The 27,397-nt window shown below is 55.3% G+C and overlaps 1 protein-coding gene across 1 annotated transcript; it reads right to left on the reverse strand.

Moving 5' to 3' along the window:
* On the reverse strand, nt 1-27,397 carry LOC132591046 (bromodomain-containing protein 2-like). Its single transcript, XM_060263925.1, has 12 exons — nt 27,217-27,397; nt 24,197-24,497; nt 22,939-23,076; nt 22,333-22,474; nt 18,719-18,936; nt 17,417-17,791; nt 12,024-12,152; nt 11,674-11,925; nt 10,252-10,456; nt 9,716-10,039; nt 5,084-5,206; nt 1-147 (listed from the first exon to the last, which is right to left on the reverse strand). Exons 1-12 carry the CDS (start codon nt 27,243-27,245, stop codon nt 17-19), a joined length of 2,367 nt encoding a protein of 788 aa, XP_060119908.1. The 5' UTR covers nt 27,246-27,397; the 3' UTR covers nt 1-16.

A 27,397-nucleotide genomic window follows, 5' to 3' on the forward strand; every position in this document is an offset into this window, starting at 1 on the left:
CCGCAGCGGTGGCCGCCTAGCTGGAGTCCGAGTCGCTCGTGTCGGAGGACGAGGAGGAAGAGCTGGAGCTGCTGGAGTCCGAGCTGGAGCTGCTGGCGCTCAGGCGGGAGACCAACCCCCCTGCTGCTGCTGCAGCGCCGACTCCGGCTTCTCGTTGGCTGCGGGGAAAAGGAACACCGACAGTGAGGGGGAAGGCTGCAGATTTATGCCCTGCCCTTCTCTCTGGATGAGAGCCTCGGAGCCACTAACACCCTTCTCTGCCTCCCCCACAACAGACACCCTGGGTGGGGCCAAGAGGGCTCTCCCAGCTGCCCTTTCGAGGACAACCTCTGCCAGAGCTCCGGCTGACCCAAGGCCATTCCAGCAGCTGCAAGTGGAGGAGGGGGGAATCCAACCCGGTTCTCCCAGATAAGAGAGCTCTGGCTGACCCAAGGCCATTGCAGCAGGTGCAAGCGGAGGAGTGGGGAATCAAACCCGGTTCTCCCAGATAAGAGAGCTCTGGCTGACCCAAGGCCATTGCAGCAGGTGCAAGCAGAGGAGTGGGGAATCAAACCCGGTTCTCCCAGATAAGAGAGCTCTGGCTGACCCAAGGCCATTGCAGCAGGTGCAAGCGGAGGAGTGGGGAATCAAACCCGGTTCTCCCAGATAAGAGAGCTCTGGCTGACCCAAGGCCATTGCAGCAGGTGCAAGCGGAGGAGTGGGGAATCAAACCCGGTTCTCCCAGATAAGAGAGCTCTGGCTGACCCAAGGCCATTCCAGCAGCTGCAAGTGGAGGAGTGGGGAATCCAACCCGGTTCTCCCAGATAAGAGAGCTCTGGCTGACCCAAGGCCATTGCAGCAGGTGCAAGTGGAGGAGTGGGGAATCCAACCCGGTTCTCCCAGATAAGAGAGCTCTGGCTGACCCAAGGCCATTCCAGCAGCTGCAAGTGGAGGAGGGGGGAATCCAACCCGGTTCTCCCAGATAAGAGAGCTCTGGCTGACCCAAGGCCATTGCAGCAGGTGCAAGCGGAGGAGTGGGGAATCAAACCCGGTTCTCCCAGATAAGAGAGCTCTGGCTGACCCAAGGCCATTCCAGCAGCTGCAAGTGGAGGAGGGGGGAATCCAACCCGGTTCTCCCAGATAAGAGAGCTCTGGCTGACCCAAGGCCATTGCAGCAGGTGCAAGCGGAGGAGTGGGGAATCAAACCCGGTTCTCCCAGATAAGAGAGCTCTGGCTGACCCAAGGCCATTCCAGCAGCTGCAAGTGGAGGAGTGGGGAATCCAACCCGGTTCTCCCAGATAAGAGAGCTCTGGCTGACCCAAGGCCATTGCAGCAGGTGCAAGCGGAGGAGTGGGGAATCAAACCCGGTTCTCCCAGATAAGAGAGCTCTGGCTGACCCAAGGCCATTGCAGCAGGTGCAAGCGGAGGAGTGGGGAATCAAACCCGGTTCTCCCAGATAAGAGAGCTCTGGCTGACCCAAGGCCATTCCAGCAGCTGCAAGTGGAGGAGTGGGGAATCCAACCCGGTTCTCCCAGATAAGAGAGCTCTGGCTGACCCAAGGCCATTGCAGCAGGTGCAAGTGGAGGAGTGGGGAATCCAACCCGGTTCTCCCAGATAAGAGAGCTCTGGCTGACCCAAGGCCATTCCAGCAGCTGCAAGTGGAGGAGGGGGGAATCCAACCCGGTTCTCCCAGATAAGAGAGCTCTGGCTGACCCAAGGCCATTGCAGCAGGTGCAAGCGGAGGAGTGGGGAATCAAACCCGGTTCTCCCAGATAAGAGAGCTCTGGCTGACCCAAGGCCATTCCAGCAGCTGCAAGTGGAGGAGGGGGGAATCCAACCCGGTTCTCCCAGATAAGAGAGCTCTGGCTGACCCAAGGCCATTGCAGCAGGTGCAAGCGGAGGAGTGGGGAATCAAACCCGGTTCTCCCAGATAAGAGAGCTCTGGCTGACCCAAGGCCATTGCAGCAGGTGCAAGCGGAGGAGTGGGAATCAAACCCGGTTCTCCCAGATAAGAGAGCTCTGGCTGACCCAAGGCCATTCCAGCAGCTGCAAGTGGAGGAGTGGGGAATCCAACCCGGTTCTCCCAGATAAGAGAGCTCTGGCTGACCCAAGGCCATTGCAGCAGGTGCAAGCGGAGGAGTGGGGAATCAAACCCGGTTCTCCCAGATAAGAGAGCTCTGGCTGACCCAAGGCCATTCCAGCAGCTGCAAGTGGAGGAGGGGGGAATCCAACCCGGTTCTCCCAGATAAGAGAGCTCTGGCTGACCCAAGGCCAATCCAGCAGCTACGAGTGGAGGAGTGGGGAATCAAACCCAGTTCTCCCAGATAAGACAGCTATGGCTGACCCAAGGCCATTCCAGCAGCTGCAAGTGGAGGAGGGGGGAATCCAACCCGGTTCTCCCAGATAAGAGAGCTCTGGCTGACCCAAGGCCATTCCAGCAGGTGCAAGTGGAGGAGTGGGGAATCAACCCCTGTTCTCCCAGATAAGAGAGCTCTGGCTGACCCAAGGCCATTCCAGCAGCTGCAAGTGGAGGAGGGGGGAATCAAACCTGGTTCTCCCAGATAAGAGAGCTCTGGCTGACCCAAGGCCATTCCAGCAGCTGCAAGTGGAGGAGTGGGGAATCCAACCCGGTTCTCCCAGATAAGAGAGCTATGGCTGACCCAAGGCCATTCCAGCAGGTGCAAGTGGAGGAGTGGGGAATCAAACCTGGTTCTCCCAGATAAGAGAGCTCTGGCTGACCCAAGGCCAATCCAGCAGCTGCGAGTGGAGGAGTGGGGAATCAAACCCAGTTCTCCCAGATAAGACAGCTATGGCTGACCCAAGGCCATTCCAGCAGCTGCAAGTGGAGGAGGGGGGAATCCAACCCGGTTCTCCCAGATAAGAGAGCTCTGGCTGACCCAAGGCCATTCCAGCAGCTGCAAGTGGAGGAGTGGGGAATCAACCCCTGTTCTCCCAGATAAGAGAGCTCTGGCTGACCCAAGGCCATTCCAGCAGCTGCAAGTGGAGGAGGGGGGAATCCAACCCGGTTCTCCCAGATAAGAGAGCTCTGGCTGACCCAAGGCCATTCCAGCAGCTGCAAGTGGAGGAGTGGGGAATCAAACCCGGTTCTCCCACATAAGAGAGCTCTGGCTGACCCAAGGCCATTCCAGCAGCTGCAAGTGGAGGAGTAGGGAATCAAACCTGGTTCTCCCAGAAAAGAGAGCTCTGGCTGACCCAAGGCCATTCTAGCAGCTGCAAGCTGAGGAGTGGGGAATCCAACCTGGTTCTCCTAGATAAGAGAGCTCTGGCTGACCCAAGGCCATTCCAGCAGCTGCAAGTGGAGGAGTAGGGAATCAAACCTGGTTCTCCCAGAAAAGAGAGCTCTGGCTGACCCAAGGCCATTCTAGCAGCTGCAAGCTGAGGAGTGGGGAATCCAACCTGGTTCTCCTAGATAAGAGAGCTCTGGCTGACCCAAGGCCATTCCAGCAGCTGCAAGTGGAGGAGTGGGGAATCAAACCTGGTTCTCCCAGATAAGAGAGCTCTGGCTGACCCAAGGCCATTCCAGCAGCTGCAAGTGGAGGAGTGGGGAATCCAACCTGGTTCTCCTAGATAAGAGAGCTCTGGCTGACCCAAGGCCATTCCAGCAGCTGCAAGTGGAGGAGTAGGGAATCAAACCTGGTTCTCCCAGAAAAGAGAGCTCTGGCTGACCCAAGGCCATTCCAGCAGCTGCAAGTGGAGGAGGGGGGAATCCAACCCGGTTCTCCCAGATAAGAGAGCTCTGGCTGACCCAAGGCCATTCCAGCAGCTGCAAGTGGAGGAGTGGGGAATCAAACCCGGTTCTCCCACATAAGAGAGCTCTGGCTGACCCAAGGCCATTCCAGCAGCTGCAAGTGGAGGAGTAGGGAATCAAACCTGGTTCTCCCAGAAAAGAGAGCTCTGGCTGACCCAAGGCCATTCTAGCAGCTGCAAGCTGAGGAGTGGGGAATCCAACCTGGTTCTCCTAGATAAGAGAGCTCTGGCTGACCCAAGGCCATTCCAGCAGCTGCAAGTGGAGGAGTAGGGAATCAAACCTGGTTCTCCCAGAAAAGAGAGCTCTGGCTGACCCAAGGCCATTCTAGCAGCTGCAAGCTGAGGAGTGGGGAATCCAACCTGGTTCTCCTAGATAAGAGAGCTCTGGCTGACCCAAGGCCATTCCAGCAGCTGCAAGTGGAGGAGTGGGGAATCAAACCTGGTTCTCCCAGATAAGAGAGCTCTGGCTGACCCAAGGCCATTCCAGCAGCTGCAAGTGGAGGAGTGGGGAATCCAACCTGGTTCTCCTAGATAAGAGAGCTCTGGCTGACCCAAGGCCATTCCAGCAGCTGCAAGTGGAGGAGTAGGGAATCAAACCTGGTTCTCCCAGAAAAGAGAGCTCTGGCTGACCCAAGGCCATTCTAGCAGCTGCAAGCTGAGGAGTGGGGAATCCAACCTGGTTCTCCTAGATAAGAGAGCTCTGGCTGACCCAAGGCCATTCCAGCAGCTGCAAGTGGAGGAGTAGGGAATCAAACCTGGTTCTCCGAGATAAGAGAGCTCTGGGTGACCCAAGGCCATTCCAGCAGCTGCAAGTGGAGGAGTGGGGAATCCAACCCGGTTCTCCCAGAAAAGAGAGCTCTGGCTGACCCAAGGCCATTCCAGCAGCTACAAGTGGAGGAGTCGGGAATCAAACCCGGTTCTCCCAGATAAGAGTCCGAACAATTCACCACTACACCAAACTGGTTCTCCTTCCCTTCTTCCCCCCCTCCCCCACAACAGGCACCCTGTGAGGTGGGTGGGGCTGAGAGGGCTCTCCCAGCAGCTGCCCTTTCGAGGATAGAGGCTCAGAGCGGTGTACAATCTCCTTTCCCTTCCTCCCCCACAACAGGTGCCCTGTGAGGTGGGTGGGGCTGGAGAGGGCTCTCACAGCAGCTGCCCTTTCGAGGACATCTCCTACAAGAGCTCTGGCTGACCCAAGGCCATTCCAGCAGGTGCAAGCGGGGGATCAAACCCGGCTCTTCCACAGAGGAGTCCAAACTGGCTCCAAGAAAAGGCTGGGGCTAGCGGCCGGGCGTTGCAAGTAGCCAAGGGGCCAGGCAGTCCCTCCCTCCCTCACCTTTCTTGGGGGGCTTCTTGGCGGAGTTCAGCTGCCCGCTGACGTCCTGCAAGCGCTTCTCCAGCTCCCGCTTCTTCTCCAGGGCCAGCTCCTCCTTCGTTTTGCCCACTGGCTTCTTCAAGGCTGCAGGGAGGGGAGGAGGAGGGAAAGGGGTCAGAGGCCACTCATATTCCCCCCTCCACGCTTGACACAAACTCCAGGGACGCACGCAAGTCGTTCTCTCTGAGACAGAAATCTGCTCAGCGGGAAGGGGGCGGGGCCTGTCATACTCTGAATGAAGCTACTGGTCAACTCCAGAGCGGAACAGCCCAGATTTCTACCTGGAGCAAGAACCGCCTCCCAGACCTCTCTGAGGTACACAGAATCATCCAAAGATTCTGGAGAGAACAGAAGAGCAGCCATGCTGGACCAGGCCAGTGGCCCCTCCAGTCTAGCACTCTGTGTCACATAAGAACATAAGAGAAGCCCTGTTGGATCAGGCCAGTGGCCCCTCCAGTCCAACACTCTGTGTCACATAAGAACATAAGAGAAGCCCTGTTGGATCCGGCCAGTGGCCCATCCAGTCCAACACTCTGTGTCACATAAGAACATAAGAGAAGCCCTGTTGGAGCAGGCCAGTGGCCCATCCAGTCCAACACTCTGTGTCACAGAAGAACATAAGAGAAGCCCTGTTGCATCAGGCCAGTGGCCCCTCCAGTCCAGCACTCTGTGTCACATAAGAAAATAAGAGAAGCCCTGTTGGATCAGGCCAGTGGCCCCTCCAGTCCAACACTCTGTGTCACATAAGAACATAAGAGAAGCCCTGTTAGATCAGGCCAGTGGCCCCTCCAGTCCAGCACTCTGTGTCACATAAGAAAATAAGAGAAGCCATGTTGGATCAGGCCAATGGCCCCTCCAGTCCAGCACTCTGTGTCACATAAGAACATAAGAGAAGCCATGTTGGATCAGGCCAATGGCCCCTCCAGTCCAGCACTCTGTGTCACATAAGAAAATAAGAGAAGCCCTGTTGGATCAGGCCAATGGCCCCTCCAGTCCAACACTCTGTGTCACATAAGAACATAAGAGAAGCCATGTTGGATCAGGCCAGTGGCCCCTCCAGTCCAGCACTCTGTGTCACATAAGAAAATAAGAGAAGCCATGTTGGATCAGGCCAATGGCCCCTCCAGTCCAACACTCTGTGTCACATAAGAACATAAGAGAAGCCATGTTGGATCAGGCCAGTGGCCCCTCCAGTCCAATACTCTGAGTCACATAAGAACATAAGAGAAGCCATGTTGGATCAGGCCAGTGGCCCATCCAGTCCAATACTCTGAGTCACATAAGAACATAAGAGAAGCCCTGTTGGATCAGGCCAGTGGCCCATCCAGTCCAATACTCTGAGTCACATAAGAACATAAGAGAAGCCCTGTTGGATCAGGCCAGTGGCCCATCCAGTCCAATACTCTGAGTCACATAAGAACATAAGAGAAGCCATGTTGGATCAGGCCAGTGGCCCATCCAGTCCAATACTCTGAGTCACATAAGAACATAAGAGAAGCCATGTTGGATCAGGCCAGTGGCCCATCCAGTCCAATACTCTGAGTCACATAAGAACATAAGAGAAGCCATGTTGGATCAGGCCAGTGGCCCATCCAGTCCAATACTCTGAGTCACATAAGAACATAAGAGAAGCCATGTTGGATCAGGCCAGTGGCCCATCCAGTCCAATACTCTGAGTCACATAAGAACATAAGAGAAGCCATGTTGGATCAGGCCAGTGGCCCATCCAGTCCAATACTCTGAGTCACATAAGAACATAAGAGAAGCCATGTTGGATCAGGCCAGTGGCCCATCCAGTCCAACACTCTGAGTCACATAAGAACATAAGAGAAGCCATGTTGGATCAGGCCAGTGGCCCCTCCAGTCCAACACTCTGTGTCACATAAGAACATAAGAGAAGCCATGTTGGATCAGGCCAGTGGCCCCTCCAGTCCAACACTCTGTGTCACATAAGAACATAAGAGAAGCCCTGTTGGATCAGGCCAGTGGCCCCTCCAGTCCAACACTCTGTGTCACATAAGAGAAGACCTGTTGGATCAGGCCAATGGCCCATCCAGTCCAATACTCTTTGCCACATAAGAACATAAGAGAAGCCATGTTGGATCAGGCCAGTGGCCCCTCCAGTCCAACACTCTGTGTCACATAAGAGAAGACCTGTTGGATCAGGCCAATGGCCCATCCAGTCCAACACTCCGTGTCACATAAGAACATAAGAGAAGCCCTGTTGGATCAGGCCAGTGGCCCCTCCAGTCCAACACTCTGTGTCACATAAGAGAAGACCTGTTGGATCAGGCCAATGGCCCATCCAGTCCAATACTCTTTGCCACATAAGAACATAAGAGAAGCCTTGTTGGATCAGGCCAATGACCCCTCCAGTCCAACACTCTGTGTCACACAGTGGCCAAAAAACCCAGATGACATCAGGAGGTCCACCAGTGGGGCCAGGACACTAGAAGCCCTCCCACTGCTGCCCCCCCAAGTACCCAGAATACAGAGCATCACTGCTCCAGACAGAGTTCCAGCCTCCCTAGGACTTAAAAATAAACTGGACAATGCAAAAAATAATCCATTGATATATCCAGTTCTGAGTTGGGGCACAGCAGAAGAACCGAAGCATCCACACAATGAGGCCAGGGACAGATGGGAAATTTTTTAACAAGCTGGGGGTGGCAGATGTGCTGGGGATCAGAAAACCCCCCAAATCACAGAAGCCGTATATGCGGCTTTAAGACAAGCGCGTCAAATGAGACCCTCCAAGAATAACAGACGATCTCAGCAGCTATTCCAGGAGTTTCCAGCCAATCCGCAACCAACAAGACTCCAAGCCTCAATACATGTCAGCACAGGGAAGAACAAGACTGCAGATTTATACCCTGCCCTTTTTTCTGAATCAGAGACTTAGAGCAATTTACAATCTCCTATATCTTCTCCCCCCAACAACAGACACGCTGTGAGGTGGGTGGGCTGCGAGAGCTCTCACAGCAGCTGCCCTTTCAAGGACAACTCCTGCGATATCTATGGCTGACCCAAGGCCATTCCAGCGGCTGCAAGTGGAGGAGTGGGGAATCCAACCCGGTTCTCCCAGATAAGAGAGCTCTGGCTGACCCAAGGCCATTCCAGCAGGTGCAAGCGAGGAGTGGGGAATCAAACTCGGTTCTCCCAGATAAGAGAGCTCTGGCTGACCCAAGGCCATTCCAGCAGGTGCAAGTGGAGGAGTGGGGAATCCAACCCGGTTCTCCCAGATAAGAGAGCTCTGGCTGACCCAAGGCCATTCCAGCAGGTGCAAGTGGAGGAGTGGGGAATCAAACCCGGTTCTCCCAGATAAGAGCTCTGGCTGACCCAAGGCCATTCCAGCAGGTGCAAGTGGAGGAGTGGGGAATCAAACCCGGTTCTCCCAGATAAGAGAGCTATAGCTGACTCAAGGCCATTCCAGCAGCTGCAAGTGGAGGAGTGCGGAATCAAACCCGGTTCTCCCAGATAAGAGAGCTCTGGCTGACCCAAGGCCATTCCAGCAGGTGCAAGTGGAGGAGTGGGGAATCAAACCCGGATCTCCCAGATAAGAGAGCTCTGGCTGACCCAAGGCCATTCCAGCAGGTGCAAGTGGAGGAGTGGGGAATCCAACCCGGTTCTCCCAGATAAGAGAGCTCTGGCTGACCCAAGGCCATTCCAGCAGGTGCAAGCGAGGAGTGGGGAATCAAACTCGGTTCTCCCAGATAAGAGAGCTCTGGCTGACCCAAGGCCATTCCAGCAGGTGCAAGTGGAGGAGTGGGGAATCCAACCCGGTTCTCCCAGATAAGAGAGCTCTGGCTGACCCAAGGCCATTCCAGCAGGTGCAAGTGGAGGAGTGGGGAATCAAACCCGGTTCTCCCAGATAAGAGCTCTGGCTGACCCAAGGCCATTCCAGCAGGTGCAAGTGGAGGAGTGGGGAATCAAACCCGGTTCTCCCAGATAAGAGAGCTATAGCTGACTCAAGGGCATTCCAGCAGCTGCAAGTGGAGGAGTGGGGAATCAAACCCGGTTCTCCCAGATAAGAGAGCTCTGGCTGACCCAAGGCCATTCCAGCAGGTGCAAGTGGAGGAGTGGGGAATCCAACCCGGATCTCCCAGATAAGAGAGCTCTGGCTGACCCAAGGCCATTCCAGCAGGTGCAAGTGGAGGAGTGGGGAATCCAACCCGGTTCTCCCAGATAAGAGAGCTCTGGCTGACCCAAGGCCATTCCAGCAGCTGCAAGTGAAGAAGTGGGGAATCAAACCCGGTTCTCCCAGATAAGAGTCTGCACACTTCACCACTGCACCAAACTGGGAAGGAGGGAAGGGAGAATTGGCTAGGCAAGTTAGAAAGGGGGGGATGGGGTAAAGAAAGCAACCACAAAAAATTAAAGATGTAGAACAAAACCCGGGAGCAAGGGTAAGCAAGAGCAGAGGGAAAACTGGCCTTAACGGCTGGGAGAGGCTACAGCCCAGGAGAAGGTAGTCAGGAAATACTGAGCTTTGGGGCTGGGGGGGGGGAGATCACCCTGCTGCGTGAGCCCCCCCCCCACAGTGCCAAATCTAAGTGCCCCGGGGAAAGCCCCCCTTCCTTCCGGGCCACTCACTCTCGCTGTAGGGCTTGCGGGGCTTCTTGCGCAGGCAGGAGAGGACGTAGCGCTCCAGCTCCCGCAGGGTGGAGGGCTTGAGGGTTTCGAAGTCGATCTCGATCTCCTCGGGGTTGGAGTCGCGCAGGGAGGGCTCCCGCGACTGGATGATGTGCACCACCCGGCCCAGCTTCTCCCCCGGCAGCTTGTTGATGTCCAGGCTGAGCTGGCGCTTCTCGTCGTAAGTCATGGGCTTGCTCTCCTCCTCCTCTTCCGAGTCGTACAGTGGGGGGAGGGGCGGGGGGAGGGCCCTCTTGGAGTTCCTGGAGGAGGGGGGGGACAAACCACGGGGCGTTAGCCAAGCGCACCCCCCCCCAGGCCCCACGAGGCAGCAGGGACCCAAATGCAGCCATCAGCCCGTCTTGGCTTGCTTGACACAAAGGCTTCACCACGGTCGATCTGCCGGGGAAAGAGCGTCATCACGCAGCTGGGAAAGCACCTCCCGCCGCCCCCCAGCACCCTCTGTCTGCCCCCCAACCCCCCCCCCCCCACTCACTTGCTGCTGCCGCCACCGCCGCCCCCCGCCGCCTTCTTCGACTTCTTGAGCTGGGCCTGGTGAGCCCGGGCTTCCTCGTCTCCCCCTTTGGCCTTGCGCTTCTCCGACTTCTTCTTTTTCTTCTTCTCTTTCTTGTCTCGCTTCCTCTTGGGCTTCGAGACTGGTCCCTGGGAGAGGGCGGCCAGCTGCTCGTGCACGGCTCGCAGCTGCAGAGGGAAGGAGAGGGAGCGGAGTGGCCGGACAGCTCCTAGCAGCTGCGGCCAGGCCACTGGAGCAGGGGTGTCCAACACGCAGCCTGGGGGGCCAAATTAGACCCCCGAGCAAACGGCTGTCAACTGCTTTCTTCTGCATAACGGTTTGCTTTGCAAGGCTTGCTCAAACGCATAGAAGCCTCAGAGCAAAACCTCTATTTTCTCCATTGGCTGAGGCTCCTCAGAGCTTGTTTTTCCAGGCTCTCTCAATCGCACAGTTACGCTACTGGGGCAAGCCTCTCTTCCCTTCTATTGGCTGAGGCTCCTCCCCCACCCTGTCCCCTGGGGAAGGAAGGAAACAGCCACAGCTTCCTTTTCCCAGTTCCCTAGATCACACAGGCGAGATAGAAGAAGATGATATTGGATTTATATCCCGCCCTCCACTCCGAAGAGTCTCAGAGCGGCTCACAATCTCCTTTACCTTCCTCCCCCACAACAAACACCCTGTGAGGTGGGTGGGGCTGGCGAGGGCTCTCACAGCAGCTGCCCTTTCAAGGACAGCTCTGCCAGAGCTCTGGCTGACCCAAGGCCATGCTAGCAGGTGCAAGTGGAGGAGTGGGGAATCAAACCCAGTTCTCCCAGATAAGAGCCCGCACACTTAACCACTACACCAAACTGGCTCTCCTTAACAAAGAAAGCACCTTTAAGATCAGCGAGTGCTAACATTTTAAGCATGTTTTGAGGTTTTTTTTTTTTAATTGTGTTTGTGTCCTTTATAAAGTGTATATCTCTGGTAAAAAAAAAAAAAAAGGTAAAGGAAAGGTCCCCTGTGCAAGCACCAGTCGTTTCCGACTCTGGGGTGACGTTGCTTTCACAACGTTTTCACGGGGTGGTTTGCCCTTGCCTTCCCCAGTCCTCTACGCTTCCCCTGCAGCAAGCTGGGTCCTCATTTTGCCGACCTCGGAAGCATGGAAGGCTGAGTCAACCTCAAGCCGGCTACCTGAAAACCCAGCTTCCGCCAGGATCGAACTCAGGTCGTGAGCAGAGCTTAGGACTGCAGTACTGCAGCTTGAACACTCTGCGCCACGGGGCTCTTATCTCTGGTACCTAATCTTAAATAAGACACGGCCCAGCCTAACGAGGTCACATTTATGTCCGACCCAGCCCTCCGAAATGAGTTCGACGCCCCTGCACTAGAGGGAGACGCTGAGCAGGGCCCGCCCCCGCCTCACCTGTTCCTGCAGCTCCGCCAGCCGGTTGGCCCGCTCTTCCTCCGAGTCGGAGCTCTCCTCGCTGTCGGAAGTGCTCTCACTGCTGCTGTCGTCGTCGTCCCCTTCTTCCTCCTCCTCCTCTTCCTCTTCGTCGCTGGAAGACTCGTCCGTGGAGGACTTCACCAGGAGCCCCGGCTGTGGGAGTGACGCGGAGGGGGGGTTGATGTCTAGGGGTTCATCAGGCATCTTGGCATAGCTGAACTCAAAGACATCCTGTGGAGAGGAAGAGCAGGGCGCCTGGGCTTGACGGACTGCGACCAGGAGGGGGCACGCAGGGGGGGCCTCGCCAGCCGCTGCGCCCGCCGGCTCACCTGCAGCTTCCGAGCCATGGCCACCACATCGTGGTCGGGAGGGTTGTACTTGTAGCAGTTGGAGAACATCAGCCGCACGTCGGACGCAAACTCCTGCGCGTCGTGGTAGTCGCGGTTCTCCATCTTGCGCTGCGGGGGCAAGAGAGGAATCTTTACAAGGCGGCCTGCTCAATTCGCACGGGAGCCTCAGAGCAGCACCTCTATTTTCTCCATCGGCTGAGGCTCCTCCCTTGGGGGAGGAAGGCAGAGCTTGTTTTGCCAGGCTCTCAATCGCATAGTTAAGCCTCTCTTCCCTTCTACTGGCTGAGGCTCCTCCCCCCACCCTGTCCCCTGGGGAAGGAAGAAAAGAGCCAGAGCTTCCTTTGCCCAGTTCCCTGGATCCCATGGGAGAAATACAAAGAAAGCACCTTTAAGATCGACGAGTGCTAACATTTTAAGTGTGTTTTGAGTTCTATGCCAAGACTGGCGGAAGAACCTAAGAGAAGCCCTGCTGGACCAGGCTAAGGAACCCACTCCACTCTCAACACTCTGTGTAGTCTGAGATGGTACAGGTCTAGATTTATGAGATTTATATTCCGCCCTCCCCGCCAAAGCAGGCTCAGGGCGGCTCGCAACCAATAAGATCACAATAAAACAATTCAACCATATCAGTTATCTATAACAATTGAACATACATATGAACCTATGAAGCTGCCTTATACTGACTCAGACCTTCAGTCCATCAAAGTCTGTATTGTCTACTCAGACTGGCAGAAGCTCTCCAGAGTCTCAAGCTGAGGTTTTTCACACCTATTGCCTGGACCCTTTTGAGTTGGAGATGCCGGGGATTGAACCTGGGACCTTCTGTTTACCAAGATGCTCTACCACTGAGCCACAGCCCCACTCATGGTTCTCCAGGGTCTCAAGCTGAGGTCTTTCACGCCTACTTGCCTGGACCCTTTTGAGTTGGAGATGCCGGGATTGAACCTGGGACCTTCTGCTTACCAAGCAGAGGCTCTACCACTGAGCAACAGCCCCATTCATGGCTCTCCAGGGTCTCAAGCTGAGGTTCTTCATGCCTGCTTGCCTGGACCCTTTTGAGTTGGAGATGCCGGGGATTGAACCTGGGACCTTCTGCTTACCAAGCAGAGGCTCTACCCCTGAGCCACAGCCCCATTCATGGCTCTCCAGGGTCTCAAGCTGAGGTTCTTCACGCCTGCTTGCCTGGACCCTTTTTAACTGGAGATGCCGAGGATTGAACCCGGGACCTTCTGCTTACCAAGCAGAGGCTCTGCCACTGAGCCACCGTCCCTCCCCCAAATTCATCAGGTCAACAGTTCATAATTAAAGTTCAACAACGAACACTATTTGGTGTCGATATAATGCGGTGGCATTTCATTTCATTTCAAGGGTGATTAACATGTGGAATTCACTGCCACAGGAGGTGGCGGCGGCCACAAGTATAGCCACCTTCAAGAGGGGTTTAGATAAAAATATGGAGCACAGGTCCATCAGTGGCTATTAGCCACAGTGTATGTGTGTATATAAAAAATTTTTTGCCACTGTGTGACACAGAGTGTTGGACTTGATGGGCCGTTGGCCTGATCCAACATGGCTTCTCTTATGTTCTTATGTTCATTTCCAACAGCATTCAGTGCTTATTGGATATCTCCCCTGCTACTGTATCGGCAATTCAGAACCAATCGTATTAGCTGGAATAGTATTGCCACCAGGCCCTAACCTCCTCCAGCAGCTGGTTCCGCCAAAAGGGGCCAGCAACTGAGAAGGCTCTCTCTCTCTGGTGGATTTCAATCTTGCCTCCCTTGGCCCGGGGACCGATAGTAGATTTTGCGTTCCAGATCGAAGTACCCCTTGGCGAACGTGCGGGGAGAACGGTCCCTAAGGTAGACAGGTTCTCAGCCACATAGGACTTTAAAGGTAATGAGCAGCACCTTGTAGCAAATCTGGTATACTGTGTCACGCAGTGGGGCAAATTCCAGGAGCCGTCAGGAGGTCCACCAGCCACAATTCCAGAAGTCTTCTGACTCGGAGACAACTAGCGCAGAAGTTAATGGGGCTCTCCCGATGGGAGCACATTCAGCCAGTGCTGAAAGAGCTGCACCGGCTGCCTATTGTGTTCCGAGTCCATGCCAAGGTGTTGGTTTTGACCTTTCAAGCCCTTTATGGTCAGTAGCCTGCCTATCTATGGGACCGCCTTTCTCCACGTTCCCCAGAGAGCACTGCGTCGAGGGACACAAAACCTATCACAAGATTATGCACGGGATGGAGGAAGTAGAGAAAGAAGTCCTTTTCTCCCTTTCTCCACAATGCAAGAACTCGCGGGCATTCAACGAAACTGCTGAGCAGTTGGGCTAGAACGGATAAAAGGAGGTACTTCTTCACCCAAAGGGTGATTAACATGTGGAATTCACTGCCACAGGAGGTGGTGGCGGCTACAAGAATAGCCAGCTTCAAGAGGGGGTTAGATAAAAATATGGAGCAGAGGTCCATCAGTGACTATTAGCCACAGTATGTGTATATGTGTGTGTGTGTATGTATGTAAGTATATGTGTGTGTGTTTATATACACACACACATATACTGGCCACTGAGAGATGCAGAGTGTTGGACTGGATGGGACATTGGCCTGATCCAACATGGCTTCTCTTATGTTCTTATGTGACACAGAGTGTTGGACTGGATGGGACATTGGCCTGATCCAACATGGCTTCTCTTATGTTCTTATATGACACAGAGTGTTGGACTGGATGGGCCACTGGCCCGATGCAACAGGGCTTCTCTTATGTGACACAGAGTGTTGGACTGGATGGACCATTGGCCTGATCCAACATGGCTTCTCTGATGTTCTTATGTGACACAGAGTGTTGGACTGGATGGGCCACTGGCCTGATGCAACAGGGCTTCTCTTATGTTCTTATGTGACACAACGTGTTGGACTGGATGGGCCACTGGCCTGATCCAACAGGGCTTCTCTTATGTTTTTATGTGACACAGAGTGTTGGACTGGAGGGGCCACTGGCCTGATCCAACATGGCTTCTCTTATGTTCTTATGTGACACAAAGTGTTGGACTGGAGGGGCCACTGGCCTGATCCAACATGCCTTCTCTTATGTCCTCATGTCCATCCCCGGACCAAAGGAAGCCAGGCTGTGCTGCTCCACACGGGCCAGGGCCTTATTGGTGGCAGCACCAGAAATGTGGCCAGAAATCTGCGCTAGTTGTCTCCGAGTCAGAAGACTTCTGGAATTGTGGCTGGTGGACCTCCTGACGGCTCCTGGAATTTGCCCCACTGCGTGACACAGTATACCAGATTTGCTACAAGGTGCTGCTCATTACCTTTAAAGTCCTATGTGGCTGAGAACCAGATGCCACAAGGGCCCTGCGGGATCTTTCTCAACTCCGCAGGGCCTGCAAAACTGAATTGTTCCAACAGGCCTTCAACACCTAAACCAGGAGAGAACTGCTACCGTGCACCACAGAGGAGATGCAAACACGATAGGATCACTAATAGCAAAAGAAGAACCCGCCATATCAAAGCTGTACAGCGCCACAAAACGTTCTAAACTGCATTTTACTGGTTTTAAATTGCATTACAGAACTGATCGTTAGCCGCCCTGAGTCTGATTGCAGAGAGGGAGGGATAGAAATCGAACGTAATAAATAAATAAACCCTCCCACTCTCCAGTCCCCCCACAAAACACCAAGAATGCAGAATATCACTGTCCCAGTCGCAAGAACATAAGCCATACTGGATCAGACCGGTGGCCCGTCCAGTTCAGCAGACATAGTGATCAAAACCCAGGTGCCATCAGGAGGGTCCATCAGTGGGAGCCAGAACGCCAATGGGGTATCACTGGACCTTTCCCCCCACCCCCAAATACCATTAAGGTTTCAATGCCGCAATAACATAACAGCCAAAGCTTGAAAAATCCAGTATCCAATATCCATATCCCCCAAAATGAGAAGCAACATCAAACTACAGAATTTGCTTCTGTGTGTTTCCACGAGCACATCACACGCGTATTTCAAACAGGGGCTGAAATCCTACTAACCCTGTCAAAATTTCTTCTTCTCGCTCAGCACTTCCGCACAGCTTTTCCCTTTCACAATCCAATCTATACTATATACCGCATCTATAACACACGATGAATTCATCCAGACCACTAATTTCTGGTTCACAAAACTAACTAATCACTTATGTCCTTATAGCCAGCTTCAAGAAGGGATTGGATCAACGTCTGGAGCAGAGGTCCATCAGTGGCTATTAGCCACAGTGTATCGATGGAACTCTCTGTCTGGGGCAGTGATGCTCTGGATTCTTGGTGCTGGGGGGCAGCAGTGGGAGGGCTTCTGGTGTCCTGGCCCCACTGATGGACCTCCTGATGACACCTGGTTTTTGGGCCACTGTGTGACACAGAGTGTTGGCCTGGATGGGCCACTGGCCTGATCCAACATGGCTTCTCTTACGTTCTTATGTGACACAGAGTGTTGGACTGGATGGGCCACTGGCCTGATCCAACAAAGCTTCTCTTATGTTCTTATGTGACACAGTGTTGGACTGGATGGGCCACTGGCCTGATCCAACACGGCTTCTCTTATGTTCTTATGTGACACAGTGTTGGACTGGATGGGCCATTGACCTGATCCAACATGGCTTCTTTTATATTCTTTTGTCTGGGGCAGTGATGCTCTGTATTCTTGGTGCTTGGGGGGGGGAGTGGGATGGCTTCTAGTGTCTTGGCCCCACCGGTGGACCTCCTGATGGCACCTGGGGTTTTTTGGCCACTGTGTGACACACAGTGTTGGACTGGATGGGCCATTGGCCTGATCCAACAGGGCTTATCTTGTGTGACAGAGTGTTGGGCTGGAGGGGCCACTGGCCTGATCCAACATGGCTTCTCTTCTGTTCTTATGTGACACAGTGTTGGACTGGATGGGCCATTGGCCTGATCCAACATGGCTTCTCTTATATTCTTTTGTCTAGGGCAGTGATGCTATGTGTATTCTTGGTGCTGGAGGGGGGGCACAGTGGGAGGGGTCCATCAGAGGTCCATTAGTGGTTATTAGCCACAGGGGATAGATGGAACTCTCTGTCTGGGGCAGAGATGCTCTGTATTCTGGGTGCTTGGAGCGGGGTGGGGAAGTGGGATGGCTTCTAGCGTCTTGGCCCCACCGGTGGACCTCCTGATGGCACCTGGGGGTTTTTGACCACTGTGTGACACAGAGTGTTGGCCTGGAGGAGCCACTGGCCTGATCCAACAGGGCTTCTCTTCTGTTCTTCAAGCCTGCCTGCACTTGGGCTACTGACACATCTGTAAGCAAGTCCCTCTCTCCCCATAAGGTGCCCTGTTGGCTCCCCCTTTCCAGCCCCCCGTGGGGCTAGCCTCCCCCTACCTTGATGGTGCTGAGATCCATGGGGTGCTTGATGATCTCGTGGTAGTCGTGGAGGCCCAGGGCCGAGGCGTCCACCGGCTTGTAGAAGGGCCAGGCGTACGCCGCGTGCTTCTTGGACACCAGCTCCTTGAGGATGCCGTTGCAGTACTTGAGCTGCTCCGAGAGCTTGCCGCGCTTGGAGGTCTGGTGCTGCTGGGAGTCCGGGAGGTCCTTGCGGGGGGGCTTGATGGGGCGCCCGCTCTCGCGCCGGGCGGGGATCTTGGCCGCCTTCACCTCCAGCACCGTGGCCGAAGGGGAGGACTCCCCACCGCTGGTGGCGATGATGGCCGTGGGGGTCGGGGTGGTGGTGTCCGCTTTCCGCTTCACGCCCTTCTTCTGCGAAAGCAAAACCCAAACGGGCTTCCAGGAGAGGAGAAAGAGAGCTCCCTCCCACGGGTGACTGGCATTTCTGTGGACCCGTAAGAAAGGGCCACGAGGACCACGCCCTGATGCAACCCTTCCCACCCCTGCTTCTCACTATCTGCCTCAGTTCGCAGTATCAGCACTGCTGTCAGACGGCTACGTCTAAAGGTGTAGTCCCCTGTGCAAACACCCTTTTGGACTCTGGGGTGGCGTTGCTTTCTCGGCAGACTTTTTACGAGGTGGTTTTCCACTGCCTTCCCCAGTCTGCTACGCTTTCCCCCCGGCAAGCTAGGTACTCCTTTGACCGACCTCGGAAGGATGGAAGGCTGAATCAACCTAGAGCCAGCTACCTGCACCAGCTTCCGCCGGGGATCGAACTCAGGTCGTGAGCAGAGGGCTGCGACTGCAGTACTGCAGCTTTACCACGCTGCGCCACGGGGCTCTTACTAAAGGTAGTCCCCTGTACAAGCACAGTCGTTTTCCACTCTGGGGTGACGTTGCTTTCACAACGTTTTCACGGCAGACTTTTGACGGGGTGGTTTGCCATTGCCTTCCCCAGTCCTCTACGCTTTCCCCCCAGCAAGCTGGGTCCTCATTTTATCGACCTCAGAAGGATGGAAGGCTGAGTCAACCTCGAGCCGGCTACCTGAAAACCCAGCTTCCGCCGGGATCAAACTCAGGTTGTGAGCAGAGGGCTCCGACAGCAGTACTGCAGCTTTACCACTCTGCGCCACGGGGCTCTTATATATCTATATCTAGCCTCCACTTAAAATGCCTCCAGCAAAAGAGAGCCCACCGCCTCTCGAGGAAGCCTGTTCCACTGAGGAACCGTTCTGTCGGAAAGTCGTTTCTAACATTTAGCCCCCAGCTCTTCTGCAAATTCTGCCGTCGCTTGCTCACCTTGGCCGCGGGCGGGGCAGGGGCGGGCACCGCCAGGACGGGCTGAGAGGCGGCCGTGGCGTGGAGGGGCTTCAGGAGCGGCGTGGAGATGACGGAGGGGTGGGGGATACTGACAATGGTGGTGGGGATGTCCGTGCTGGTGGGGAAGAGCTGCGTGTGGGAGACGGAAGAGACGGCAGGGACTTGGTGGGCGGTGGCACTGGCTGCCGCCTGGAGCGCTACGGAGGCAAAAGGAGTGTTCGTTAGGACCCCAGGGCCAAGCTGTCTGCGGCTGTCGCCCGTCGCCTTCCCATCGCACAGGCCAAGTAAGGTCTGCCCCAAACCCTCCTTTCACAAGAGAAACAAGCCACCTTTCGCACGTCATGCCAACAAGTCAGCATTCACTCCACCCTTCAGGAGCCCTATCGTGCATTTTGTTCTTTGCTCCCTAAAATAGCGCCCCCCTCCCCCCGTGCAACCCCAGAAGTGTGGCTGGATGTCTAAGAGCAGCTGCCGACCCTGGCCCCACTGATGAACCTCCTGATCGCACCTGGGGGTTTTTGGCCACTGTGTGACACAGAGTGTTGGATTGAAGGGGCCACTGGCCTGCTCCAACCTGGCTTCTCTTATGTTCCTTTGTCTGGGGCAGTGATGCTCTGTATTCTTGGTGCTTTGGAGGGGCACAGTGGAAGGGCTTCTGGTGTCCTGCCCCTCTAGTAGACCTCCTGATGGCACCTGGGTTTTTTGGCCACTGTTTGACAGTGTTGGACTGGATGGACCACTGGTCTGATGCAACATGGCTTCTCTTGTGTTATATCTGGGCAGTGATGCTCTGTGTTCTTGGAGCTTGGGGGAGGGGCAGTGGGAGGGCTTCTACTGTCCTGGCCCCCGTGATGGACCTCCTGATGGCACCTGGGTTTTTTGGCTACTATGTGACACAGTGTTGAACTGGATGGGCCATTGGCCTGATCCAACATGGCTTCTCTTATGTTCTTTTGTCTGGGGCAGTGATGCTCTGTATTCTGGGGGGGGGGGGGGGCACAGTGGGAGGACTTCTAGTGTCCTGGCCCCAGTGATGGACCTCCTGATGACACCTGGGTTTCTTGGCCACTGTGTGATACAGTGTTGGACTAGATGGGCCACTGGCCTGATCCAACATGGCTTCTCTTATGTTCTTATGGAGCAGAGGTCCATCAGTGGCTATTAATCACAATGTGTAGACGGAACTGTCTGAGGCAAGTGTTGCTCTGTATTCTTGGTGCTTGGGGGGGCACAGTGGGAGGGCTTCTAGTGTCCTGGCCCCAGTGATGGACCTCCTGATGGCACTTGGTTTTTTTGGCCACTGTGACAGTGTTGGACTGGAGGGGCCATTGGCCTGATCCAACAGGGCTCCTCTTATGTTGTTATGTGACACAGAGTGTTGGACTGGATGGGCCATTGGCCTGATCCAACATGGCTCCTCTTATGTGACACAGAGTGTTGGACTGGATGGGCCATTGGCCTGATCCAACAGGGCTTCTCTTATGTTCTTACGTGACTCAGAGTGTTGGACTGGAGGGGCCATTGGCCTGATCCAACATGGCTTCTCTTATGTTCTTATGTGACACAGAGTGTTGGACTGGATGGGCCACTGGCCTGATCCAACAGGGCTTCTCTTATGTTCTTACGTGACTCAGAGTGTTGGACTGGAGGGGCCATTGGCCTGATCCAACATGGCTTCTCTTATGTTCTTATGTGACACAGAGTGTTGGACTGGAGGGGCTATTGGCCTGATCCAACATGGCTTCTCTTATGTTCTTATGTGACAGAGTGTTGGACTGGAGGGGCCATTGGCCTGATCCAACACGGCTCCTCTTATGTTCTTATGTGACACAGAATGTTGGACTGGATGGGCCATTGGCCTGCTCCAACAGGGCTTCTCTTATGTTCTTACGTGACTCAGAGTGTTGGACTGGAGGGGCTATTGGCCTGATCCAACATGGCTTCTCTTATGTGACACAGTGTTGGACTGGATGGGCCATTGGCCTGCTCCAACAGAGCTTCTCTTATGTTCTTATGTGACAGAGTGTTGGACTGGATGGGCCATTGGCCTGATCCAACATGGCTCCTCTTATGTTCTTATGTGACACAGAATGTTGGACTGGATGGGCCATTGGCCTGATCCAACAGGGCTTCTCTTATGTTCTTATGTGACACAGAGTGTTGTACTGGAGGGGCCACTGGCCTGATCCAACAGGGCTTCTCTTATGTTCTTATGTGACACAGAGTGTTGGACTGGAGGGGCCACTGGCCTGATCCAACATGGCTTCTCTTATGTTCTTATGTGACACAGTGTTGGACTGGAGGGGCCATTGGCCTGATCCAACAGGGCTTCTCTTATGTTCTTACGTGACTCAGAGTGTTGGACTGGAGGGGGCATTGGCCTGATCCAACAGGGCTTCTCTTATGTTCTTATGTGACACAGAGTGTTGGACTGGAGGGGCCACTGGCCTGATCCAACATGGCTTCTCTTATGTTCTTATGTGACCCAGAGTATTGGACTGGAGGGGCCACTGGCCTGATCCAACAGAGCTTCTCTAATGTTCTTATGAGACACAGAGTGTTGGACTGGAGGGGCCATTGGCCTGATCCAACAGGGCTTCTCTTATGTGACACAGAGTGTTGGACTGGATGGCCCATTGGCCTGATCCAACATGGCTTCTCTTATGTTGTTATGTGACTCAGAGTGTTGGACTGGATGGGCCATTGGCCTGATCCAACAGGGCTTCTCTTATGCTCTTATGTGACACAGAGTGTTGGACTGGATGGGCCATTGGCCTGATCCAACAGGGCTTCTCTTATGTTCTTATGTGACATAGAGTGTTGGACTGGATGGGCCATTGGCCTGATCCAACAGGGCTTCTCTTATGTTCTTATGTGACACAGAGTGTTGGACTGGATGGGCCATTGGCCTGATCCAACAGGGCTTCTCTTATGTTCTTATGTGACACAGAGTGTTGGACTGGATGGGCCATTGGCCTGATCCAACAGGGCTTCTCTTATGTTCTTATGTGACACAGAGTGTTGGACTGGATGGCCCATTGGCCTGATCCAACTTGGCTTCTCTTATGTTCTTATGTGACACAGAGTGTTGGACTGGATAGGCCATGGCCTGATCCAACATGGCTTCTCTTATGTTCTTATGTGACACAGAGTGTTGGACTGGATGGGCCACTGGCCCGATCCAACAGGGCTTCTCTTATGCTCTTATGTGACACAGAGTGTTGGACTGGATGGCCCATTGGCCTGAACCAACAGGGCTTCTCTTATGTTCTTATGTGACACAGAGTGTTGGACTGGATAGGCCATGGCCTGATCCAACATGGCTTCTCTTATGTTCTTATGTGACACAGAGTGTTGGACTGGAGGGGCCATTGGCCTGATCCAACAGGGCTTCTCTTATGTTCTTATGTGACACAGAGTGTTGGACTGGAGGGGCCACTGGCTTGATCCAACAGGGCTTCTCTTATGCCCTCAGTGACACAGCCCTCTCCTGCCACCCGCTCCCACTGAGCTGAAAGGGGACAAGAGACCCAGGCTGGCCAAGCGGAGAGCTAGGAGGAGCACGGGGGTGGAGAGGGTTCTGCCGCAGTTACCTGCAGCCCGGGAGGCCCCTTTCTTGTGGCTGTTCTTGGCCACCGTGATGACAATCTCCTGTTCCTCCTGAGGCATCTGGGCCACTTTCTGCAGGAAGATCTTCTCCAGAGTTTGGGCCATCAGGACGATGTCATCCGTGGGCTGGGAGGGCAAAAAGAAAGACGCCGTCAACCAAGCAGAAAACGAAGCTCCTCACACCGCAGTCCGGCGCCCACCGCCGACACGTCTGCTCCTAACCCACCGCAAGCAGCCTGGCAGGGTCTGATCTCAGAACCTCTAAGCCAGGGGTGGCCAACCTTGCTTAACGTAAGAGCCGCACACAATAAATGTCAGATGTCTGAGAGCCGCAAGGCATGACCGTCAGATGCTTGAGAGCCTCCAGACAGGGAGGGAGGTGGAAAGAAAGCAGCTTTAAATGCATTCTCCAAGCTGCCAGCTAGCTTGGCTGGGAGACGTGATTTAAAGAGACGAACGCCTCCTCTAAGCCAACCTGCGGCCCGTCTCTTCTCTCCCCACCCCCAACCAACCTTCTACCCCCACCTGCTTCTCCCGACAGACTCCCCCCCCCCCCCGATCTGGCCAGCAGGCCTCTGCTCCAGCCGCACCTTGTTGTAGATGTAGCAGTTGGTGAACATGGTGTTGAAGTCCTGCATGGACTCCGCCGAGCTCCAGTAGTAGTTGTTCTCCAGCCTCCTCTTGATGGTCCCCATGTCCATCGGCTGCTTGATGATCTTGTGGTAGTCCTAGAAAGAAGAGTCACACGGAGGGGGTCAGCCGGCCAGGCTCCGGCCTGCTCCACCCCGCCCCTCCCGCCTGCCAAGTCACCCCGTGGTTCCAGCGCCCCGACCCACCCCCAAACAGAGTCCTGCTCAACACCCCCCCAAGGTGAGATACTGCCCAGGACTCCTGCCCCAACACATCTGGGAGGCCCAAGGCTCCAGGGGAAGGCAAGGAACAGAGACGTCCCCCTTGTTTTAGCAGACAGCCTGGCTTTCCTGCCCCCTTCCATTCCTTGGGGCTGCTTAGACCCTGCATCTGGAAGGGAACTCAGCAGGGCATGGCCGGGCGAGGCCGGAAGGCAGAGGTGCCCCATGAGAACTTGGCAAGCGGAAGCCTACGTGGATTTTTTATTTTTTTTACCTCTGGGCTTTAACTCCTTAGGTGCCACAGGCGCTGGCCTTTAATTTGGGGCTCACTTGATGTCTTCTACAAAGTCATGGATGGGAATCTGCAAAACGCATTCAGGGCACAAGAGATTAGGTCGGAGGGGTGGCGTGATAAGCGCAAAAGCGGCTGCATCATCTCATCCATACCTTTGTAGGGGGCATCGGGAGGGGGAAGGGGGGGACAGCTGTTTCGGGGGGGGGGCGGAGGGGGGGCCGAGCCCAGGAAAGATCCGAGAGCTTCACGCTGGGCTTGAGGAACCCGGGACAGATGACCCTTCGCTAATGCGGGCTAAGCGAAAAAGAAGCCAAGGCGCCCTTCGGAAAACAACTCCAATCCAGCAGCTCCCGCCCAACAGAGGAACCCACAGAGTCGTGTTATGCTCAGAACTAGGGGCAGGCGCATGTCTCGAGCTCCCACTCTAAGCAGCGGGGGGGAGAAGCTTCGTGTAGTTGAGCAACCTCATCTCCTACCACCATCCTCTGTCCTGAAGAAAAGCTCTGCCTTGCTCAACTAGGGGGGGCCTTTAACGGGGAACGCCCGCCCCCAATACCCTTCGTGTTCCCGCAGCTACGGGAGCCTGCCTTCAGCGCCCCCAGGCACGGGACGGGCAGGAAGCGATCCGGTCGCCGCAGCAACGAGGGCGCGCTACCCACAGCCTCCTCCCTCCCCGGCAGGCGAGGAGGAAGAGCGCATTACCGGCAGGCCCAGCTTGACGGCATCTACCGGCTGGCGGAAGGGCCAGGCGAACTGGTGTTTCCAAAGGGCCTTCATCACCACCTTGTGGAGGTACTGCAGCTGGTTGGTGACCCGGCCTGGCTTCTTGCAGTTGGAGACCTCCGGAGGGGGCGGGTTGGAGGAGGCCAGCTGGAGGGCCGGGACGGAAGCCATGGTGGGGCTCTCGAAGCCTTCGTACAGCAGCGAGGGCTTGCGGATGCGCTTCCCCGGCGCGGTCTCCACCGCCAGCCCCACGAGGCCCGCATTGCCCTCCCCGAGGATCCTGCAGAACAGGGGGGGGGGGCAGAGAACTGCCAATCAGCAGCAGCCGGCAGCCACCCGACCAGCAAATCCCCCAGCCTAGCCCCTCCCCGTATATACACGGAGCAGCTCAGTCTCTGACCCTGTGCTGCAGGCACCAGGTCAAGACAGTGCCAGGAAACCAGGGAAAGCAAAGCAAGCACAGACGGACGTGAAAACAATCCACAGCCTGCCCCCATCGCTCATCCGCCTCAGCGGCTACAACACGGCATGGTGGTCTGTAAGGCAGCAATCAACCAGCAGACTCTCGCCAGCCGGCAGCAGCTGTCTCCCAGAACGCCAGCTGCCTCTCCAAAGGTCTCTGAAACAAACCAGGAGAGCCCTCCCTCCCATCAAGCGCTGGCAAGACAAGAATCCCCACCTTGGGTGTTGCTGCAGATTTATGCACCCGCATATAACACACCCTGCCATCCGGGGACAGTTTGCTTGGGGAGGAAAGGCACTGGCAGTATTGGGGGCGGGAAAAATCTGATGCATTGGCTTTGGTCTGCAGAGCACCATCCGGAGGGGAGGCCCTTGCAAGTCGGAGGGGAGGGGGGCAGAGAACCCGGGGAATGGCGTCACCACACCAAGCGTCTTACTTTAAGAACCTCTTGGTGATTCTCGGCAGGGACGCTCGCCCCTGTCCAGAAAGACTCTTGCTTTGCTGACCACTAGAGTAACCCCGTTTACAGGGCTTATTTACACAACACAACCCCTTTCGTTGCCCTGTTTTAGGAAACAGCAACCCGAAAGGGTTTTAAGGACCTCCAGGGTCATCTAGTCCAACCCTTGATACAGCACAGGAAACTCACATATCCCCCCCCCCCCCCCCGTCCATTCCCTGCTCCATTACCCAGAAGATGGGCAAAACCCCCTCCAACGTCCCTGGCCAAACTGGCCTGGAGAAAAATTGCTGCCAGACCCCAAAATAGTCATCAAAACAGAGAATCCTAGAATTGGAAGGGACCTCCAGAGTTATCTAGTCCAACCCGCTGCATAATGCAGGAAACTCACAAACACCTCCCCCTAAATTCACAGGACCTTCCTTGCTGTCAGAGGGCCATCTAGCCTCTGTTTCAAAACCTCCAAGGAAGGAGAACCCACCACCTCCTGAGGAGGAAGCCTGTTCCACTCTAATGGTCAGGAATCCTAGCGTTGGAAGGGAGCTCCAGGGTCATCTAGTCCAACCCTCTGCACAATGCAGGAAACTCACAAACACTTCCCCCTAAATTCACAGGATCTTCATTGCTATCAAATGGCCATCTAGCCTCTATCGAAAAACCTCCAAGGAAGGAGAAGCCCACCACCTCCTGAGGAAGCCTGTTCCACTGAGGAACCGCTCTAACAGTCAGGAATCCTAGAGTTGGAAGGGACCTCCAGGGTCATCTAGCCCAACTCGTGCACAATGCAGGAAACTCACAAACACCTCCCCCTAAATTCACAGGATCTTCATTGCTATCAGATGGCCATCTAGCCTCTGTTTAAAACCTCCGAGGAAGGAGGGACGGTGGCTCAGTGGTAGAGCATCTGCTTGGGAAGCAGGTCCCAGGTTCAATCCCTGGCATCTCCACAAAAGGGTCCAGGCAAATAGGTGTGAAAAACCTCAGCTTGAGACCCTGGAGAGCAGCTGCCAGTCTGAGAAGACAATACTGACTTTGATGGACCAAGGGTCTGATTCAGTATAAGGCAGCTTCATATGTTCACATGTTCAATCGCAGCTGGCCCCAATTCCAGCTCAACCTGACAGTAAGACCTTCTCATAATATTGTTGATTTCACTATTTGTACAAATAGGGAGTTGCCCCAAAAGACCAAAACAATCACTTTTAACTTTATGTTCAAGGAGAGCCCCCCCCCAGCTCCTGAGGAAGCCTGTTTCACTGAGGAACCGCTCTAATGGTCAGGAATCATCTGAATCAACGGTCAGATGAAAAACACGTAAGCTGAAAGTTGAAAAATAAGCCAGGGTGTTGTATTTTTTGGGGGGGAGGGGGTGGTTCATAAGTTGGGCAAGACCTGCTCCAGGGAATGCATGGCTGAGCAGGGCCCCCCCCCCCCGATCCAGCCCACCAGGAAAAAAGCACAGCCCTGTCCCCCTAACCAGATTTCAACAGGCAGACACCCCTGCACTGCTCACAACACCGCCCCAGTTGTGTATCCAGCGTAAGAGTGGCACCCCTCTCCCTCCACCGGTGCCAACAGAGAGACAGCTCCAGCCAGGACCTGCCCGAGACCTCTCCAAAGGCCCACAAAAGATGAAAAACAGCAGTGGGAGATGCAGCCCCCTCCAACCACAGAGCTGCCAGATCCAGCTTGGGAAACTCCTGGAGATTCGGGAACAAAGACTGGGGAGAAGCGGCACCCGGCCGACGCCACACAGAGACCACCCTCCAAGGCATCTATATTCTCCAAGGGGATCGACCTCTGTAAGTTTGGGGGGGATGCCTTGCAATTCCTGGGGGAACCCCCAGGTCCCACCTGGAGGTTGGCACCCCAAGCCAGAGGATGTGCAAGAATCGCTAAGCCACGGCAAGAATACAAGCATCCGTTCCTGGAAGGCGCACGCGGGTGACACAAAACACCCCCAAAAAGCAAGGGACGCCCCCCCCCCCGCCCCGCAGCAGCCCGCGCCCTCCCGCTGCCGCCTCTTCCTGCCCCCTCCCCCGCCCTTCTCCGGGCGGCGCGCGCCGGATTACGTACTTGCCGTTGGGGTTCACGTTCTGCAACATGCCTCCTGCTCCTGCAGCTCCCGGGGGCCCGGCTCTCTCCCGGGTCGGTCCCGCTCCTGCCGCCGGCGCCTCCGTGGCCTCGGGGAACCCCCCCACTTTGCTCGGGTGGCTGGGCTCCGCGGGACTTGAACTCAGGGGCGCATCGCCCGCGG

This window comes from Heteronotia binoei, unplaced genomic scaffold, assembly GCF_032191835.1.
Source record: "Heteronotia binoei isolate CCM8104 ecotype False Entrance Well unplaced genomic scaffold, APGP_CSIRO_Hbin_v1 ptg001373l, whole genome shotgun sequence".
Lineage (NCBI taxonomy): Eukaryota > Metazoa > Chordata > Lepidosauria > Squamata > Gekkonidae > Heteronotia > Heteronotia binoei.